This window comes from Coturnix japonica, chromosome 6, assembly GCF_001577835.2.
Source record: "Coturnix japonica isolate 7356 chromosome 6, Coturnix japonica 2.1, whole genome shotgun sequence".
NCBI classification, from domain to species: Eukaryota; Metazoa; Chordata; class Aves; order Galliformes; family Phasianidae; genus Coturnix; species Coturnix japonica.
This window is the reverse complement of record NC_029521.1, coordinates 21503606-21525747: the sequence shown is the minus strand read 5'-3', so window position 1 is coordinate 21525747 and position 22142 is coordinate 21503606. Positions and strand designations below refer to the sequence as shown.

Here is a 22142-nt window from a genome sequence, read left to right as displayed (position 1 = left end):
AACAGAGGTGTCCCAGAACCACCTGAAACCCATTCACAAGTCAGCGCATTTCCCAAGACGATCAACTACCTTATTTCTGCCACTGGGAAAATTTTAAGAGGGATGCTGCTGTTACCTTTGTGCAGAGATCAGGTGCTGTCGTAGATCAGCATTAGGACAGAATTTGTCTGCTCTTTACATTATTTATGCAGAGCAGATTGCTATGCAATTACATTTAAAGTACAATCACAGCACCATTTGTACTTGTTAGGGAAAGAGGCAAAAGTTTTTTAAGGCTTAAATATCTTGAAAAGTACCAGAGTAAGTGGAAATTACTGTGTTCTCTCTCATTAGATGCATGGTTATTTATACCTTTGCAGATTACCATGGTACAGTGCAATTAGGCTTTGGAATAGCTGCGCAAACTGAGAGGTTCCAAGAGCTCTACTGAACAATTAACCCTTCAGTGTATTAATGGAGACAATCCCACAACTTACTCTCAAAGCAGGGGCTTTTAAATTCACTTGGAAGAAAGGACAGTAGACCACCTGGCCAGAAGCTGCATGCTTACACCTGGAGCAATGGTTACAACACAAAAACAGCTTTCACCAACAACAATTTCTAGAGGTTGAGTAACATCCATAATAGAAAAGGTAAATCTAATACAAAGTGCCTGTGATTCCTCCAATGCCTCCGCCCCCTTCCTCCTCCTCTCCTTTTTTGTTCTTACAGTGAAAACCACCTAATAACAATTCTACTAAAGCTGTACCCCTTCTACACCACAGGTGGGCAATTAGAAGGAAAAGCAAAGCCCAGCAGATAGAAACTATTGCTGATTTGGAGAGGTTAAGGAATTGGTCTGTTTGGTTTGGGTTGTGTTTTTTTTTTGTTTGGTTGGCTGTTGTTGTCTTTTAACAAGGGTGTTCTGTGTGTTTGGGCTTTTTTTCTTTCTTTTAACACACATACACTCTGTCCAGCAGTGAGCTTTCCCAAGTCAGGACATTCCATCTCCTGCACACGATCAGAAACACGACAACAGATGACAGGTATGTGACAATACCTGAGTTTATCCACAGTGTGGGAGATGCCAGTACCTCACTGTGATCTTTGTAGTAATTTGATGACTACTGCCCTCAGACATCACCAATTCACTGCTAAGGTGATTTTCTCAGCTCACAAGCCTGAGGAACGTGGCTGAGAATAGCTAAGCTCATACCAGAAAATCAGTTGTAAATCATCTTGGACATTTGCTCCAGCAAGCACGGTGCCATCTACAGAGAACACTCTCATTACCATCATGGTAGCAGAGGTTCTGAGAAATGAGAAAGGACACCTGTAAGGACTGCATGAAACCAACCTCCACTGGGAATCAAGGAAATGCCTTACATAAAGAAAGCCTCACATATGCAGACCTCACTCTGTTAAATCAATGTTTTCTCAATCATGTGTCCACTTTCAAAAAGCAACTTCACATTTACCTCATATTCCCTTCCCTCTCCTCCCCAGATAAGCTCCAATCCCCTTCGCTCACCCACCAGTTTTACAAGGGGCAAAGTGCACACACCCACACCAGTAACGTGTTCTGCATGATCTGCTTACCTCCACAGTGAGCTCTCAGTTACACTTCCCAAGTTGAAGTCATAGAGCTTTGTCAGAATGAGTATCACCTAGAAGAGAAGGGGAAAAGAAAAAAGTTTCCTTTAGACTGTGTAACAATACATAAGGCATCTGAAATCACCCAAAGGAGAGCTTAGCACTTATCCATTAAAGTTGCAGTATTATGAGAATCATTCCCTTAACGCATCACGTAACCAGTAACATTTATTCTAATCCTAGAGACGTTTTCCATTTGAAATAAAACCTGACAACAAGAATTAACTGAACATTGTGAGATGCCCTCTCTACATCTATGTTATTCAAGGTCAGGAACGGAATTGGGTGTATCCTTGTTAATCCAGCAGCCCAATCAGAAATCACATTTGACATTTTCCCTTTTCTCTCAAGATGCTGATTTGAACTACCTAGTCACCACAGATAGTAATGACAAGTTTGTTTATGAAGATCCCTATCCAGCAAAGCAGTCCATTTTGCCCAAAACTACCTTTGCTACAACAAGGACCTTTCTACCTCCTTTTTTTAAAAGACTTGTTCTCCCTCCCTTTTCCTCCTCCCACAGCAGTGGGACTTGTCGCTCATTTTGTTTGAGTTTCCCAGCCTAAAGGCTGCTGGGTGAAGACTGGGTGAGGAGTTTTAAAGCTCTGCAGAAAGGAAAAATACTGAAGAATTAATCAATATCACAAAGGCTGCAGCAGTCTGTTACTGTCAGCACAATACCAGGAAGAGACCTGTTCAAATTGTAAGGACCTTGATACGTGACTATGCAGACAGTGCCCAACTTAATGGCTTTCAAAAAGGTGCTCTGAGCATCCATCTCTCTACTGGATTCACAGCCCCCTCCTCGATTGCATTTTTCCCTTTATTTCCCCACGCAGAGACCTTTAGGAGGGAGATAAAAGCCAAGCTGCTTCCAGCAGGGTGTGAAGAGAAAACTGCCAGGAAGATTTGAGTCAGCATATGCAAGTCCATGTCAGCCTAAACTGTTTCTGTGCAGTGGAGAAATAAGGACAATGTCTTTTTTTATTTGAACTTAAACCCTGAACACACTTTCCCATACAAATGGAGAAGAACCAGTTGCCAGTCACAGTCATCGAGGCACATACACACAGCATCCCCTTACACTAACTAATGGAAGCAGTACAGCCTGCAACTAACCTGACAAATTATGTTTTTAAGGATGCAACCCCACAGAAATTCTCTTAAGAAGCTCTCAAAATCCATGCCCCACAGCACAAGCACTGCCTTGCCAGAAGTGACTCCCTTCTTATTGCTCACAGCTCCGGAGAAGTTTCACAAAGGTAGTTTCCCTCTTTTGACAACTAATCACTATGAAAGCAGAAGGACTTCCAATGAAGCCAGCAGATATTGGATCCCTGAACTTCTTAAATGAAGCCTTTCTTCCCTATCCTGTTGAAGTTTGACCAGGATAATTCTTCCTGAAGTTGCAGTTCCAAATGGAGGTAGCAAACATAATCCTCCAGCATCCTGTATGCCTCTCCTCACATCCCCTATGCTCTGTATTTTTGAAGATGTCAGTGGTCTGCTGTAAACCCTGCAAATAGCAGGATAATGCCAGCTCTGCAGGAGGAGGATGAATCCTACTCAGCTTCTGGGTATAAATCCAAAGTAAAGGCATGTTCTTGGAATTTCCACCCAGGATGCCTAACAAATCCAGCTCTACCTGTTGTCAAGGTGTGGAGAACAAAAAAAAAAACCATAATAATCCCTTTGCACTTTAATCTCACAGGGGTTACCAGGAAGCAGCAGGAGTTTCTTGAGGCCCTGGTAACACAGGGCAGCCGCAGGCAGCACACTGCCCACAGAACTACTCACCTCATGGGCCCCAAAAGCCTCTATCCCATCTCACTGGCTTTTGAGATAATATCGTTCAAATTCAATACATGCAATGTTTACAACAGCTTGGAAGCTTGAAAACCAGAGAAGACTGAAGAGGCTTTAATACAGCCTACCTGACAAATACTGCAAGGGCACATTTTCTACAGCCTCACAGTGGGAGACTGCAGGCACAAATGGTACTACTAGAGAGGCAGCTCACATGAGATTAAGGCACAAACCAGAGCCCAGTTATATCTGCTTACTGACCTGTTTTCACAGGGTGCTTTTGACACAGCCTTGAAAAGGAAACCAACCTCAAAGCATTTCAAGAAGCTGTTCTGAGACCTCCATGCTATGCTGGAGACAGCCACGCTGGTAAGTGGCTACCAGCATGGTCAGGCTGGAGGGGCTTCAAGCATCTGATGGAGCTGGATGTGTTCCTGTTCATTGCAAGGGAGTTAGACTGGGTGACCTTCAAGGGTCCCCTCCTGCAAACATTCTATGATGGTGCAATTCTAAGGGTGAAGTGGGCAGCTCAAAGCAAATACCCAATTTCCTAGCACGTTTATATACATGACTATTTTAGCAGAAACAGAATGGAGGAAAATTATATATTTTTCCTTAAATCCAAAATTGAATTCTGACAGTTGAAAGAAGGAAGAAAAGCCCTCAATGGTTCAAGTAAAGACATTTGATTCCAGTGTTCACTCTCTAAAGAAGCTTGGCCTGTTTTTGTCAGTGCTAACAAATAACCATGGCTTTTCTGTGTCATAGTAATTTTGTATTAAAATCTTGACAGTTTTAATTTTAAAAGCTGAATTCAATTGAAAATTGGGGTTTTCACATTTAACGTACTGCTTAAAAAATACATATATATTTCGTTCTCCCCTTGAAGTGTGGGAAATCTAGTATTTCCACCCCACAGCCCAGGTTTCCACTCAAATTAAGATGAAAACATCTTGCTCTGGGGAAAAGAAATAAAAAAGTTTCAAGTGATATTGATTCGGAAACAACAAAAACTTTCACTTAAGCAATTTTTTTAATAAAAATGAAGAAAACACCTTTATAGTCCCAAATTAAACTGTCTTGTCTGTTCATGAAATCAACCCCCCAAAAATTAATTTCAAGTCAGTTGAATGCTGAACTGCGTTTTTCTCCAGGCTTATAATGCTGGCTCCAGGGAGCGTAGCTCAGATGGGAAGAGCCCCTCCTCCTCCCACAGGGCAGGCTGCAGCACTTCCCTGGACACCCCAGAGGCAGGTATCCCTGGGGGCACCAAGTAGCTCAGCTGGCAGAAAAAGAAAACAGGAGGACCAGGCTGCAGGAAAGCTGGGAAATAGGTCAGGCTGAATTACAGCTCCCTCAAGGCAACACAAACCCTCTGGAAAATGCAATTTAAAGCTGAGCTTACACAAAACTAAATGACCTGAAAATTCAATAAACTGTTTCAGTTTTCAAGACAGAAGTGGAGATGGGAGAAAGATAATCAGAAAAATTATTCTTTTTCCTTCGGAAATAAATGACATCCTAGTCCTGCAATAACTTTCTTTGTGCACTGTGTTTTACACACACATCCCATATGGCTTTTTTTTTTTTTGTTCTTTTATTCACAGAAACTTCACTGTTGGCTGAATATCCTGCTATAACATCTCTGTCTAATTGACAGGAGTTGGCATTTTTCTTAACCTAAGTGACTTATTCACTAATACAGGTTACGATTCTCTGGTATTTTCAAATGCAGACTTTCCACTGTAAAAGTGTATTAACCCACTGAATTTAGGTGTGATGCACCTCTTTTCTATACTGCAGCCAGCAGGTCTTCAAGACTGCCCAATCCAGCAACCTCAATCTTGACACAATTTGACTGATGTAAAAGTAGAGAAAAATATAAACAGAAAGGGGAAGAGAAGTCTCTTTCCATGTTGAAAACAGGTCCCTGAAGGGGCTCCTATTGTTCAGAAAATTATTAGAAATCTCTGAGCCCATAAATCACAAGAGTGCTCTGTAGCTCTCCGGAGTATTTGTCGGTATAGCAATCTTTAGTGCTGATAAAATTTTACTACAAAGGAAATTTACTTTAGTTCATTAAACCCTCCTCCAGATCTTGCCAATTCCAAGGTGGCAGAGTGCTTTGCACATACCCTCCGGTAGATAAGTTACTCTGTTATCCACAAATTAAAGTGAAAAGGCATTGCAGTTTCTTCAGTAGGTTGACGGTGAACTTCAGAACAAGCGAGAAATACCAAGTCAGTGACAGTCATGCTCCTCTATCAGGAGATATCCATATTGGATAAGAGGAGCAGCGGCCAGAGAAAACAGTGATCATTTCAAATAGATGTCTGAAAGACTAGCACTGATCCATTTCATGCAATTCATCTCCCCTCTAAGTGATCCTGCTTTATCAGCACAGAGATTTACACAGCTCATCAGCAGCCCTGTCCACATATTTACAGAAAGTAATTAATAACCAGCAAAGGGATGAGCACCGGGCAGCACACAGCAGAACAAAAGAAAAACCAACAAAAAAAAAAACACCTGTGGACGGATTTACACATGAAAAATGAGAGCTCTCTGCTAGCTTGTGCTGGTATGCTGGGGTCGCAGACTCCATTTCCTGCATACAAACCTACATCCACAATCTTTGAAACCTTTTCTGTCCCATACACCAACCATAGGAAGCTTGCCCACAATTTTCAGCCACCTTTCCCCAAGCCAAAGAGACCAATACATACATTAAAAATGGGAACAAACATCTCCTGGGAATCTCTCCTGGGAACCAGTATCAGGGAATTGCTCACAGATGAAGGGAAATTGGCTTAAAATGCTTGAGGACTTGCGCTGTGCTATTGGAGGTCCCTAGCTGCTTGTTCTTTTCTTCTCTTTATTTATTAATTTTGACCCTTTAAAAAATGAGCTAACCAACAAGCTAATGGAATTACTCAGGGCGGTGAATTTGCTAAGTAAAATAATCTTTCTTCCATTCTCTGCATTTAAAACCAGTTCAGGCAAAAGACACCAATATCTGCCTTCCTCTATACAAATGTGGGAACATATCTGTGTTCAGTATATGTTAGTGCTGATGTGTGGGGTGGCTTGAATTCAGGCAGCAGCTGAGCACCCACCCAGACAGTCACTCATGTCCTACTTCAGTGCACCGAGGATGAGAATCATAAGAACAAAAGGAAGAAAGGTTTCCAATTGAGAGAAAGATAGCTGAATAAGTGGAGGGATGAAGAAAAAAAAGCAATCACTGACTACCTCCCATAGCCAGACCAACACCCAGCAAGCCTCTCACAAGTGGATACTTTGGAAAGACTACTCTCTGATTTTCATCACTGCACACAATAATAAATGGGATGAAATACCCCTTTTGACAGCTTGGATCAGGTGTCCTCATTGCATCCCTCCCTCATGCCCGGAGAGCAGAATAAAAAACAGAAAACCTTGACTCTATGCAACGACTGTTCAGCAACAGCTAAAACTCTATTGTGTGAACACTGCTTTAGTCAAAAATTCAAGCTGATATGCAAAAAAGATTATATATATAAACTCCATCCCAGATTAAGAAAAAGCATTTTCCTACATCAAGAACTAGCAATTCTCAAAAATTATCACTGCATAATCCTGATCCCACCAGAATTCCCCCCAACACGTGCATGTGCACACATGATCACCCACATCACCATGCTCATTTAACCTGGAGGACTAAATGCTAAATTGCTAATACCTGGGAGTGCAAGAAGCTTACAGCACCATTACAAAGCTCCCATGTGAAGAACATAAATTTCACAGGTGTTAACACATTCAGCAATCACCACAATTATGAGAAAAGGCCAGTAATGTCATCTTCGTTTTACCAGTGAAGAAGCAGAGGCAGGGAGAAATTGTTTCTCTACATAGAAACACTCAGGAAGAGGAATCCAAATCAATGTTTTGAGTTTGCATCAATTCATTTTGCAAGTTCAATGGAAAAAATCAAATTAAAGACTATTTCATTCTAAAGAAGGATTTCCATCCAGGAATTTTACATGGTTGAAATAAATAATCCACCTCAACAGATTTAGTTAACTAACTAACAAGCATCTCCTGAAAGACAGAGCTGCAATCTGAGCTCATACAAAGGAACAGCAATTAGTGAAAGACCATCTACACCTTCAACACTGAACTTTTCCCCAGCCTGCTACATGCAGCTGAAGGAAACAACTCCAGATACTAAAACTTGCAAGCAATAGCATATCCTAAGACACAAGAGAAAAGCAACAAAGGTGCTAACAACAAATGCAGGCCAAATTCTGCTCTCTGGAAATCAGAGCAACATTTCTGCATGAACAAAGTGATGTCATCTTAAGCAAAGGACATTTGGAAAAAAAAAGTCTCTAGAGAAGAGATAAATGATCTGTGGGTGGCTTCAGGCAGTGCTGGCAAAAGAGCCCTTTGAAATTGAAAGAGACAAATCCCCAAGATCACACACAAAAGCAAAACATGTTCCAGTGAACCTATGATCTCCGAATGGCTGAGGCTGTCAAATTTGTCCTCAGAACAAGAACTAGTAACTAAAAGAATGATATTTTTCCTTAATCCCTCCCTCGCCTGTGTCGCTTTTCACTTTCTAGTATGAAAGGTGCCAGAGTACGCTCTTTCTTCCCCTGTACTTCTCCCTTTCCATACAAAGCAGACAGCAGAATAAGCTGGAGCCAGACCTCAAGAACTCTTCCACTGGATTCCCCCAAAGACACCAGCAGCAAATCACGTTACCTACATAAAAAATGCACTCTGGATGAAAGCAGCAGCCTGAAATTCCCATTTCTAGACGTTCAGGTAAATGAACAGAATCTGCAGAAGAGCACCACTGCAGCACTTCATAGAAAAAGACAGGAAAATACACCTCCCTCCTCCTGCATGATTCCCAGTGGCAGCAAGACAGGATCCAAGCACACCGGGTCCCTGCTTTGGCAATTCAGTTGTGAGCACAGCCTATCAGAGAAGAAGAACCTGTTGGCTCTAGAAGAGGCAGATGCCTCCCCAGTGCCATGTGTTTCCCTATTAAGAAAGGATTCTGAATTGAACCTGGTAGGCCCTCATGGTTTTGGATTTAAGCATCAGGAAATTATTCGGATTTCCCTCCCAAAGCGTAGATCCCAGTGTTTAGTCAAATGAGAGGTATCTGTAGCCACTAGCAGTATAATGGTCTGCCGGTCAGCCACACTGCTCTTCCATCTCTCTAGCGCATGTTAAAACATGCACAGTATCCCCCATATAAATATATATGGGGAATATATTATTCACCCACCCCCAAGAAACATTAAAAACCCACACTGGTAAATCCTAAGTTTCAGCAAATACCTTCTGCCTACTACCTACTTACACTTAGCATGCACGCACAAAGTATAATCACTTTCTTAACATCTCCTTCCTAAAGAAATAAAAGAAAGACCTCCAGCATGGTTTATCAGCCCTTAGAGAGAAGCTGGATTCTGTCCCAGAGGCTGCAGTGCAGCCCTAAACATAGCTACCAGGTCAGATCGTAAAGCATTTGTCCTCTTTGTAGGGGAAAAGTACTCCATAAAAGCTAAGTATTGGTAGATTTATTAGCCCCCCAGGAGAGAGCCTCTGAGAAAGGCATAGTGAATTAGCTGCTTTTTTAAGGACAGCAATAAAACACAGGAGACATTTAAGAATTCCAGACTATCATGAATAAACACACCAACACTATTAGCAGCTTACAAGTAGCACCAGTTGTTGAAGGCAGATGAAAAAGCCTCCTCTGAATTACAGGATCCACACCTCTGATGAGACGCAGTTGTGCTCCACAAAAATTATTCCCAGCTCCTCTGGATGGCCTTGCTGCACACAAACACACGTTCCCACCAGAAAAGACATCTAGATTGCTTAAAATAACAGAAGCCTGTGCTTTATCTCTGTGTAAGTCAGTTAGACATAAATATAATCTCTCCTGGCAGGAGGTGATATGATTTAAGGTCCCCCTATCATACATTATAAGAGCTGATAGCAAAGGAGTCATAATTTATTTTTATTGATTCAGCAACCTATGCTGGATCATATCTCCCAATTCTTCCCCTTTGCTAAGAAACTTCCACTGAAGCCTTGGGAAATTTAATTTATCTTTTTTTCACTTTCTTCTTCTTCTTCCTTTTAAAGTTGCTGTGTGCACACCTCTGTTTAAGTTCAAGAAGAAAATGAAAAAAGGCCCCAGTTACTTTGCCAGCTCCGTTCTCCTTCCAATTATCTTCTGATACCATCTGTGAGCCAGCAGATTTTGCGCAGCAATTTAACTGTGTGGAGTCACATACGTACTGAAGGGCAATTTAAAGCTTCTGACAGGGGGATCTCGAAAGGAAGAATGACTTGAACTCTGGGCATATTACCTTCAGAGGACAGCTCACAATTAAAGAAAAAAAAAAGTACTAAAAAGTTGACAGAAGTTAAGACAGAGCAGCCCTTTGAGACATTATAAACTGCCAGGACAGGTGAAGGTTTTCCTTGAGGACTGAAGACTGACTGATTTCATAAAGAAAACTAAACTAGGTGAGGAATTTTATCTGAGGCATTTCTAAAAGCAAGAGAGAAAAACAGCTCCTATAAAGATGATTTCTTTCCCCTAAAAAAAAAAATAAATAAATTCTCTTTGTTCTTTCATTTCAGGCTTCAGGCTCTACCCTAGAACTCCTACTCTGTGCATATATAGAAAGATCACTGATTGTCCTTAGTTAGACTTCAATGAACCATTCTGACTGATGCTGGATGGAACACAAGCAGGACTTTCTCTCTCCCTCAGAACAGTGATGATTTAACCTCTTGAAGCCCTTTCCAGACTGACCCATAGATTTACTTGTTTGTGTGAAAATGCTTCACTGCTAGATAAGGAGAATTAGCTACTATGCCAAAGAACAGAAAGTCACACCTGTTGTGCTCCCAAAAGGCAGAGCCTTGCTTCTGACATGACAGCAAGAGATGGACAAGTCACCAGATCTGCAGTGTGTGTGGGCTGCTCACAGACCCAACAGTCAAGAGAGGCAATGGGTGTTGCAGCCTCCTTGCTCCATTTCCAGCTCCAATGCCAGGCTGCTTTGCTTGAGCTCTGTCAGGGTGATGACAATATTACTGTTCAGAACTGAATACTACTGTCTCAGAACATAACTCTGAGAAAACATTCTTCTCCCTCCAGGAGAACTAGTCCAGAAGTTCAGTGCCATGGATGCTACCATGAAGAGGAAGGACATACCTGTTGGAAAAAAGCCCTCGTTTCTGCTTTTAATGGCCAATTAGAAGAGCCTCCATGCCTACTGCATCATTGTTAGCATCAAATCTAAGCACCTTTGACTTTTGCATATTCCCTTGCTTGCTACAGACCAGGGATTGCTGCGTTTTCCAGATAAAAACTATGAGCATAGAGGAGATATTGGTAAAACGCACAGATTGTTCTGTCATGGTAAATTCTGCATTTAGATTTTCCCATGTTTACTGCCTGACCTTGTATGCATGTAACATTATTAGTACAAAAATGTTAATTACAATTCTTTAAATAAGTCTAGGTAAAGCATTCATAAGTGTAATTAAAACAAGGTATGAGAATCATTACAGAAAAAAAGAAACAAAAATAAAAGTGATAGCTTAGAATATATGAGTGACTACCACAGTCAACGTGGGTCAGTCAAGACTAACAAGGACATGGGATCAGAAAGAGCTGGAGGTAAAATAAAAGCACAAGTCAGAGCTCTCCATAGATAAAAGGTCAGAAGCAACAGTTTGAGTGCTAACCAGCCAATTAACATATTTTTTACATTATTACAGATTCAACAAAGATGAAACGATCTGATTATCTTATATATTAAGGTAATAAAAAAGCATTCTGTCAAATTGACAGCACTCTTCTGACCTTGAACCTATGTTTATACTGCAGTTCTTCTCTGCAGATGCCCACAGCTGCTTTGAAACTTACTGGCTCAACTGCGGTAAGGTCAAATTCTGCCTTAGCAACTCCCATTTCTACTTGCATTTCTTGCACATCAAGAGTGAAGATCAGTTCAGCCATCTTTATTACATTATGTTTTATTTCATTGTAATTCTGAACTCAAATATCTGTCACACACATACATTTCACGATCACTACAATACTCCAGTCCCATTCACCACAGCTACATTGTTTGGGTTGTGGTTTTTTTCTTATTCTTTGTGATGAATAATTAGGTAGATAAGCAAAAATGTTTTCATCCATTGCTGTGAAAGCACTCGCCCTGCACAATTTCCTTTCTTTGTTACAGTGCAAAGCAGATTGTCACTCAAGCCAAACACCCCTGGATCTCTAGCACTATCTCCTCCAAAGGTCTCAAGCAAGTAGACTTTCATGAAATCTGCTTCTTGAGATTTTTCCAGAATCCAGGCTGGAACACCAATCACACTGAGATAGCTGTTTGCAATGTCAGCAGCCCAAAGCACCACAGTGCCAAAGCTGTTTGCATTTTGCCCGATAAACCTAACAACTGTAGGAGCTGGTTGGTGGATATTCACATTAGGCATATGCTGTGGAGCTTGGCTCTTGGATATTTCAGTATTTCAGACTGCAGCTACACCATCCATACCACCAGAGCTTATAAATAGCCTCACCTAGAGATCAAGCAGCCTTCTAAGCATATTGAAAAGGAAACGTGAGCAAATAGTGCACTACCTGGCTAACACAGGGAACACAGCACAATTGTTGCTTCATCATGCTTGGCCACAGGAAGGTTTAAGTGGTGAATTCAAGGGTTTGATGGGTTGCCTCTTTCCCAGCAAACTAAATGAGTGAGCCTCTAAGATGTCCTGCCAGGGGAACCTAACCTGAGGCTAACGATTATAAGGCACCAAAAGGATGGTGTATCCCCACAGCACTGCCCTAGCCCAGGGGATACAATCCACAACAGAGCGATGGCAGTGCAGGTTTGAACCTGCAGTTCACTCAACTCATCCTCCACAGCAGCTATTCACCAGCTCTCTGCCTACCAAAAAACATAAAAATTTGGAAGAAAAGCATAGATAATACAGAGTGAACAGTTTTCCCCAGTTGAGTATTTCCTAAAGAAAGTAAAATATACTGACATAAAACCTGACCCCAAAGGAAGGGAAAAAAAATGCACCTTTCTCCCAAAGAAGTCCATCATTTGAAGGACTGACACCAGCTTTGCAGTGGGGGAAAGAATGAAAGAGTATGTAAAGAACCTCAGTAAAAATCTTCTGGCATCAGCCAGTATTAAATCTGGGGGGCTTAAAAAATATATTCATCTGTTTCTGAGCTCTGAAAGATATAAAGAAAAAATATATATATTTTTCCCACTTTAGAAATATCTTGTGCTAATGTCTACATGGGGAGATGTGGAACAACGCAGTTAAAGCTGTCAAGGGCAATTTTTCTTGCAGACTTAAGTGTTCCATTACTTTAAAAAAAAAAAAAAAAAAGAGAGAGAGAGAGAGAGAAAATAGAGGAACTTGAATTCAGATATCCTTTAATTCAGATCTCCTTTAATGCAACATTATGGCTAAGAATTTCAAAGCCATAAAAGTTAGGGAGTTAAGAAGCACAGATTCTACACTGTGCATATGGATTTTATAAAAGCAGCAGCAAGACAGCATTGCAGAAATCCAAAGCACCACCAGCTTCTGCAGCTGGTAGTTGGTTGGGGTTCAGGGGCAGCTGATCAGATAAAAATATCTACTTGCCCTTTATTACAACCTCTCTGCAGCAGAAAACTTTCAGAAAGGTCTGAACACGAGATCATTCTCCTTCTCTTACACAATGGATCCAAAGATCTGGAAAAATTCTTTCCTGCTGGCCATGGGAGAAATTGAATCACAGTCTTCGTTTCAAACCATTGCCTATATCCCTCTTCACAGAGAAAATAGGAATCATGGTCAAACTGAGGCTGATCGTCAAGTGAACAGGGACCACTATTAAAAAATTGGATATAGGATACTGTAACCTAAGGGTAAGAACCCTTTCAAGTCTCTCATAGCAAACATTAGATTTAAGCAGAAGAGTCCTTAATTTGCCCTCCAAGAACCACAAGAATTGTCTTGTACCTTACACTGAAAAACCAAGAATCACCCACCACCAAGGGTTCTAAACAGCAGTAACAGTCCCACTGACTATCCCAGCACTGCTACATGCTCAGTACATGAAATTCCTCAAAACTCATGAAAATCCTTCTGCCTTTGGGGAACATAAGAGGGAATGGCTAAGATACAAAGAAACAGTACAGATTGATCAAATGTAATGGCCGTTACAGGTCTGGTAAGATCTGACAGCTTTGTTCTCCTCTTTGCTGTTTCAAGAGCCCTAGATTTCTGTGGGAATAATCTCTTCTCTCTGTAATTAATCACACCACAACATCCTGCCCCCATAAACACCATGAAGTCCCAAGAGCAGAACTGCATGCTGACCTGCCACCCTACAGTCTCTCTAGCACCATCCACACAATAAAACAAGATTGACGCTTGCTGTGAAATGAAGACATGGATTGGAGAATGGCCAGGCACACCAGACACATCATTCTGTTTTATTAGAGCCTAGATTAGAAAGAATCAATAGTGTCCAGATGTCTACAGATGGCAGTAAGGACAGATGGGTGACAAAGTTTAACTGAAGGCAAAATCCAATCCTATTGATACATGATATGTGAGTACAAAACCCTAAAGAATGTACTAAGGAATAAAATTGCCAGTTCCTCATCAGGTAAAGCAGGGTCACCTCCAGAAGTTATAGTGCAAGCTCTGTGTGCTCTATTCCTTCAGTGAACCACCCCAAACTCCTAAAGCTCACGTATCAGCTGCAAACCCATTGTTCAGAGTAACTGAAATAATCACAACACCCCACAAGACAAAGGACAAGCAAGCTAGATCCAAAAGTGATGATCAAGCTTTTTAAGAAGCAGTAGTCAAGAACAAGTCCAAAGATCAACCTTCCCTTTAATTTTTTATGAGTGCCCCTTTCATAAGGGTTATCATCACCAACTACTTCTTACAAAGCATTTTCCAAACCAGAAGCATTTCTCTAAGCCCCTTTACAGCAGGACCAAATGCTCCAAAGATCATCATCAGCATCCCCAGTTGCTGCAGCAAAGGTATTCTCCACACCATCCTTTCAACAAGTAATTGATATGATTCTCTGCATCAACTATACCAGCACAAGACCAATTCCATCAGCTCACACAAAAACCTAAAGACCCCAGCAATAACAGCTGCTTCCAACAGGAATATGTTGCTACAACGAACATCAGGGGCTCAGCTTTGAACCAAACTGTCAGAGCAGCATACTGCCATCCACTGCACAGCTCAAGTCATCTCTCTTGGACTGCTGCACTTCATTTCTTTGTTGAGCCCTGGCTCTTGGACACCAGTGAAGATTCAAAACAAAAATTAAACAACACAATAACCAAACTGCCCTCAGTTCCCACTTCTCTGAATTCAGGAGATAAGCTGTAAAATACGCTCAGAAGTCCATTTAAAGTCTGTAATTTCTCCCTCACAGAGCACCACATACTTCTCAGAACATCTCATACTTTTTCTCCCCACACACGCATACAGAAAGTTGGTTTTAACTGTAAATACAGCTACATAATGTCTCTAAACTACACTGCATTGCTTTTTTTCTCCAAACATAAAAGAGGTGAGAAAATTGACACAGGATGTTTTGAATGCCTCAAATTAGCAATACTGAAGTCAGAATAGCACAGAGCAGTCTTGAACAGTTATTGCTAATACTTGCAGGTGCCACGAGCCCTTCACATTCAAGAATATTGAATTTACATTCAAACATAAATGAGAAATAAAACCAACTTGATTCAAGCACTCTTACATCAAGAGAACAACGGGTAATTTTAGAGCAACAGCTTAGCATTCACATCACACATTACATTCTTGATTAAACAAGAGATCCGCATAAACATAATAAACCTGTAATTTTATTGGTCAAGCACTATGGAAACAATTTAGAATACATGGGTTGCAATGTTAAGCAAACTGCAGCCCATGTGTAACACCCATAAATTACAGCAGTTCAGCAATAAGCTGACCGGTTGCTTCTCACGGCCTTTAATAACAATCATCCACATCTTCACAGTGCAACAGAAATTAGAGATTCAAGAGACCTATTAGCTCATCCAGAAAATAGAGGATTGTTCCCTATGGGATAATTGCTAATTCTCTGTCCACTGCAGATTTAAAGCTGTAAAGCAAGGTAGCCACTTTAGTAAGATTACAGAGAGTGGCTGAGAATTCTGTTCCACACAGCTCTTTTCTAAACATTAAATTTCAGCATTTCCTGTCTTTAAAAAGGTTAAAGCAAATCCAAGGAGTGTGGTCTTCACTGAATTCCACTCTGCTCAGTCTCTTTTTGTTTTCTGTAAATCAGCAGCACATAGAGACTGACCCTAGGCTAACAGCCTTCACCAACAGTCTTCCCCATTAACCCAGCTCATCCGTGCCAGCTCTTGCTTACCATAATGCCTTCACCACTTACTCCTACTCTTACACTCAATACAAGATTATTTGCTGTTTGCCTAGCTGTTACTATTAGACATGGAAAGTCAAGGGCACTGCCAGTGTCCTCCATCCTCCAGTAAAAGGAATCTAAGAAATGCCAAGATGAGTGTCTGAAGTGGACCACAGAGAGGAATAAACCATGTGAGATACACAGCAACTCCATACTTCTAGAAGGAGAAGACACTTACTAAATATTCTCTTACTGTAATATTTTTCAAAGTCTATTTTTGAATGAGAATTGTGAAATATCTGGCTTGTATTAGCACTTTGTGGTAAAGATCACAGCATCTAAAGAAATAACGCATACAGTGAACAAGAGCAGCACAATTCTCTATTATAAAATTCCCCCATTCCATCTGAAAAGTGACGACATTACAGTGAAGAGCGATGTTTATGTATCTAATACAGTAATTCAGAATCCTTCAGAGTGAAGAAAAATCACAAAGAAACAGCAAGTGATTATTTCTGCCACAAGAGGGGGGGAATAAAAAAGGAAAATAAAACTGTTTGAGGATGTAAGATAAAGTTCTTTTCAACCTGAAGAATTACCTTCCTTTTGGGAAAGACAAACCACCCATAATGACAGAGGAAAATCTTTAGAAATAGTAGCAGAAAGACATTAGAGGTGGCAATCATCATGTCAGACACACTACACTACAGGGAAAGGGAAGAATGACCAGATAATGAAATTACAGAGCATTGAAAATGTCAAAGAGCGACAGTGCACTACCATCATTCATGGGTTATATGAGGCATTAACATGCTGATATCCCATTCCAATGACAAAGATGGCGACAAGAACAGTAAATAGTCCAAAATGAATCTGTTGCCAAGACCAGGAATTTAATGAAACAGGGAGACTGGCAGAAAATGAATCTTACTTTCACTGTGAAGCTTTTGAATGGGAAACTGCCAGCTCTGTTCAGAAATACGTATAGATCAGAGGTTCCTAATTTGACCTTCCTTATTTATGACCCACCTCACTTATGGGTCATTGCCACAAAAAGATGTACCAGGTCTCACTAGCAAACACTAACCTTACTGGCAAGCAACAACAGAAGCTTCACCAAGGGAATTTCCAGTGAAATATATGAGGTCACATTTTCAAGGTAGACATCCTTCATGACAAAGGAGATCAAATCTTCACCAGGAACCTAAGGAGTCTGAGTTTTCTGTTCTTGAAGGTATTCAGAGCACGGTTTTGAGCAACTTTACCTAACATCACAGCTGGACACAACATTGAAGCTGAACTGTGCAAAAACTGGACCAGACAATCTGCAGAAGTCTGCCCTCAAACCCAAACAATTCTGTAATTTAACAGGTTCTGATGCCTTATAATAGAAACTCCATTTACGCAATGTGAGTTTGAGTAAGGAAACCCTGTCTCTATGATGTAATATCCTTTTTAATGTTAGGATAGCTTTAAGTGTATACATATGTATACAAACACATACGTATGTGCATACACACACCCATTTATGACCATTCTTCCTAAAAGAAGACAACTTGAGGTGGCTTAAAACATACAGTTTATGTGTATATGCTATACAAGCCACTCTTGGAGACTAGAGGGCTGTAACACAGCCTGGGACACTTCTGAATCAGATCTCAAACTGCTCCACATGGAGCCAGTGCGTACCTTTTCACGCCCTCTCCAGATGGAGCAGCAGCCCAGCAGAGTAAGGTAACACACCCATCAGTATCACACAAGGCAGCCAAGGTTTTGCATTGTAAAATTGGAGTGGGAATTCTGCACTGTAACCCAAAACTCCAAATTCCGAGGTTTTTCCTAGGTCTGGTATGGGCCTGCTTACTTTCAGCTCAGCCCAACAACCACTCCTGTCAAAAGGGTGAGAGCAAGATGATTTACAAAGGCACTGCAGTATTCAGCCAAGGTTTGATAAGATCAGAACAGAACAGTTGTTGATAAGGCTATCCAGCCTCCACACTGGTTTCTTACAGAGCCTAGATATTCTGTTTCTAAATAGTATTTGAAAATCAAGTTCACTTAAAAAGCAAAATGAACAAAAATGATGTTCACTTAATTTAATCTGGAAAACGTAAATAAAGTGGTTCCCTCATTTCATCAAGCAAATGCAAATTCAATTTCAGATAGCTTACAGGAAAAAAGAAGATCTAACAAAAAATCAGGCACAGGAAATTTTCAAAAACAATACCTCAATACCTTTTATCACATGCATTGTGCAACCCTTCCTTCTCCCTGGCTAAAGGTGTGCAACAAACAAAGCTTTGCAAAGTGCATATATGTTCAACAAGCCCTGGTGTCTGGACAAAAGACTCTCATTTCTACCGGGTTGGGAGGACAGGTTGTCTCCAGAGTTCATTGTCAGCTGTTCTACCAGAAAACTATCATAACCAGCCTGTGAATCTAAACACTTTTCACCCACAAGTCCATCCTTCCTTCTCTGCTAGACAAGTGAGTTTTGTATTATGCCCAGAAAATTCAGTTGCTGCCCAATTGAGGTATGAATAAGATCTATCACATCTGGTCATTCTTGAATATGACAACAATATTTGTTACAAGGGCATAATGTTCTTCTGCCTCTACTGAGCAGTATCAGTGGATCACAATATGTGAAAAGAGGCAGCCTTGGAGGTAGGCAGATGGATGTTCCACTGTTGTAAGCTTCATGGTCGTATAACCAACACCTTATGGAGATCTATGGATGGATAGTACAGACCTTGGCAATGTCTCTGTGACTCAAAACCCATCTGCTCCAGCAGCAGAACAAATGAACGACAGCAGGCTCTGAACTGTTGCCTACGCTCTTAATTCTTGAGGCGTCTCCTAGAAGCATCTGAGAGTGATGGAGAGTGCACTTCCTTGTCAAAACACATCAGAAAAAGCAAGTTGCAACTTAAGAATTCAGAAGCACTTTCATATTCCACCTAACAGGTGAAACAGGACTCTGCTGCACTTAAAGGAGTTGCTTCTGAGCCCTGGGCAACACGTGGGTTGGTCTGTATCTTGCATTTCTAGAGCTAGTGAATCAACTGTCCAACACAGACACTGCTACATGGGAAGAGGAAACTGTGCTGAGATGGAGTAAAGCAAGTTTGTTTTAAAGTCAGATTGTAACTTCTTTGCCACCCTGTACTCAAAGCCAGCAGGATGCTGTACAACTCAGGATTACTCCGGGGTTATCATATAAGGTTATCTATACTTCCATAATCTAAAAGTGCAGAGTCTGAATGGTCCAAGAACATGTGAAGACAATACATAGACTGAAATTGTCAATTTCTAGTAGTTATCATGACAAGGCAAATACAAAATCTTCCCTGTCATATAATCTCTATCATCTTCTAAATGAGGTTCAACATGGTTCTCCTACTAGTTAGTTGTACCGTCACACTGCACACAGCTTTTGGATGTCCAGCTCACCAGTGGCTGGCTGACATCACAGGAATGTCATAACAATAATGCAACCTGGACAACATGGAATAATAACCCTAAGACAGAATGCAGCATGGACAGACAAAAGAAGTCACAGAGAAAGGGAGGATTTCGTGGTACACTATCACTGATCCAACTTAATTACATCTGGATGTCAGGAGTGGGTATTGGCGACAAGCTCCTGAGCAAAACTGAGTCTGTCAGCTTAGCGAGTTACCTCCAACCAGCTACACTGTTACAGTTAAGACACTTATTAATTGCAATTACCTTTTACCAATCCCAACTGCATGACAATAAAATGAGTTAGCTTTTATCACTAAGCCTGGACTACAGTATTGTTCTCCTGAAGTGGAGATACTTGAAAACGACCAGTCGTCTAGTAGTTACCTGCTCTAAACAGAAGCACCACTGGGAGGGCAGGAAGCAGAATCCCACTTTAGTCCATCTCCGAGCTGTGGTCCACTAAGGTCAACTGAAGTCCTGCACTGCTCTCCCACCTACCGCTGGCTCAACACTGCCCAGCTTTCTACCCCAATTGGAAGCTGCCTCCTGCCTCTGCCGCACCACAGTCCCTGTTGCCACCTTCAGTGCTGCAGGAGAAAAGTTTCCATTTCTGCCCTTGCTGTACAAAGCTTAATCCTATCCTCACTGCAGCTTGTCCTGCACAGCCTACTTGTGCTTGTATTTCTTATCGTTCTTCCTGCACACTCAAGTTAAGATGTAATCACCACAGTTGCAGTGTTATCCTTCAGAAATTACTTTGTCACAGGAAAAAGAGCAAAAATACAATTACGTGCTCTAGCTACACTAGCTTAGAGGGATCCAACTATTTTTCAGGGTAAGACTGAAAGCTGGTATCTGTATGTACAGAAGGAGGTATGTGCTTGAACATTTCCTTAAAGAAAACCCAGGAAAATGATAGTACAGTTTATCTGCCGGAATTATACAGCATTTCCATCTCAAAAGCCTACAGGTAGCTATGTTGGAGAGGCAGAAAAAAAGAAGGAAAAAAATAAAGTGAAGCATGAAGTCATTTCAAAAGCTCCTGTTATAAGCCTGAAGAAGAGTCCAAGATAACACCTGTACACCAATTATGGTAAACCAAGATGTCATCAACGCTGTTGGAGGAATGCAACTGGAATTTAAACCCACTTCCACTACCATAACCAGTGACAAACCTGAAGGACAGGGTTGGAAACACAGAAAACTTAAACTAATAACACCTGGAGAGGTCATCCAGTCAATCCCCATCCACTGTCTTCTCTGAATCACTCCTAAGAGGCATTTGTCTAGTCTGTTCTTAGCACAGTATCCAAGGGATCTGTACCAGGTTTTATTCACTTTACCATTATAAACCTCATATATAAACTAATCTCATCTTACCTGCTGCATTAGAAGCATATCATTTCTCACCCAACCCTCCAGGGGGAAAATATCATTACTTTTAACAACTGCTTCTTACATTTATATTGATTTCTCTCTTCAGGTTCCCGTTTATGCTAAGCAGTCACTGTTCATTCATGCTTTTCTTACAAGCCTGATTTCCTTGTGGTTCAGCATCTTCACTGTTTGATCACAGGTTCTTTCCTAATGATCTTCATCTTTTCATGAGCTTAGGCTGCCTACACAGCTGACACCAAGATCTTACTGAGTGTACTTGGATTATTTCATGTATCTTGCAGGCTATAATCCTGCTCAATGGAGTGTGAAGGGATTTGCCTCGTGGAAACACTTTCCGCCTGCAAGACCTGTCCTCAGCATGCCATGTTACAGCAGAAGCTGTCATGAGTGAGAGCAAGCCAGGAAAGAGAGCTCATAAGTTGCCTGACTGTGAGCAAGAATCCAGTCCAGCCCAACTTTGTAAACTAAGGACAGAGAAGGAACAAATCAGCTAAGACACCATGTCACAAGGAAACCCTCTAAGGAAAAGGAAAATCAAGCATGTTGCATACTGCAAAAGGGCCTGGAGCCACCAGCTTCAAAGCTGGAAGTTCAGGGTTACAGTCAGGGTATTAAATAGGGTCCTAATACTGAGCCTCTTCTAAAACAAGAAGGTTGGGTTACTCTCTGACTTGCTTTGGTTCAGATTTAAAAAAAAAGAAAAGAGTTACATGTTGAAATCTGTCCAGAACAAAAGGAAAAGAAAGAAGCAAAGAAGCTTTCAGATTCCCATGCAGGTAATTGAGAGCTCAGTCTAGACTTTACTTCTTTCCTCCTTCCTGCAGCTCAGCCCATCCAATGCTCAAGAAAATATTTCAGTAAATGTATCCAGAGCTGCACAGTTGTACAGCTGGCTCAGCAATGGGATGAAAGCCATCCCTGACAAATTTGGCAGTTTTCAAGAATCACTGTCACCCTGTTCTCATACTGAAATAGAAAAGAAGCAAGAAGGCAGGAAGTGTCAGAAAAACACAGCAACTGGGCAGACAAAGCAACCCAAGACAAAACACCCATGCTACAGAAAGAGTAGAAAGAGGAGAGTATAATCCAATATGCCAAGCACTGGTAACGCCAAAGTAATGTTGTCAGTAGGAGAGGAGACAGTGCTTACTGATATACAGCCCTAACAAATTTGTGTGGTGTAAATGCAATTTATGTGGGCTATAATGTAGTTAATCTATCCCCATAACGGAAGGCAACATTGTAACTCACCAGACAGGTTCTGGTTCCTACTGTCATTTGTGGTGATAAATTTAACAATTTAGCACAAGCTTCTGTACACGATTTTTCAGTTCTAGGTAGCTTAAGCTAGTTAGACACA

At 41.1% G+C, this 22142-nt stretch overlaps 1 protein-coding gene across 1 annotated transcript in view; it reads right to left on the bottom strand.

Annotated features, from left to right (window-relative positions):
* The window catches only part of SORCS3 (sortilin related VPS10 domain containing receptor 3), a 261834-nt gene that overhangs the window by 181616 nt on the left and 58076 nt on the right, over positions 1-22142 (bottom strand). Inside the window, exon 2 of the mRNA XM_015867276.2 lies at positions 1579-1646. Coding sequence (XP_015722762.1) covers positions 1579-1646 — 68 coding nt within the window. The remainder of the gene's footprint in view (positions 1-1578; positions 1647-22142) is intronic.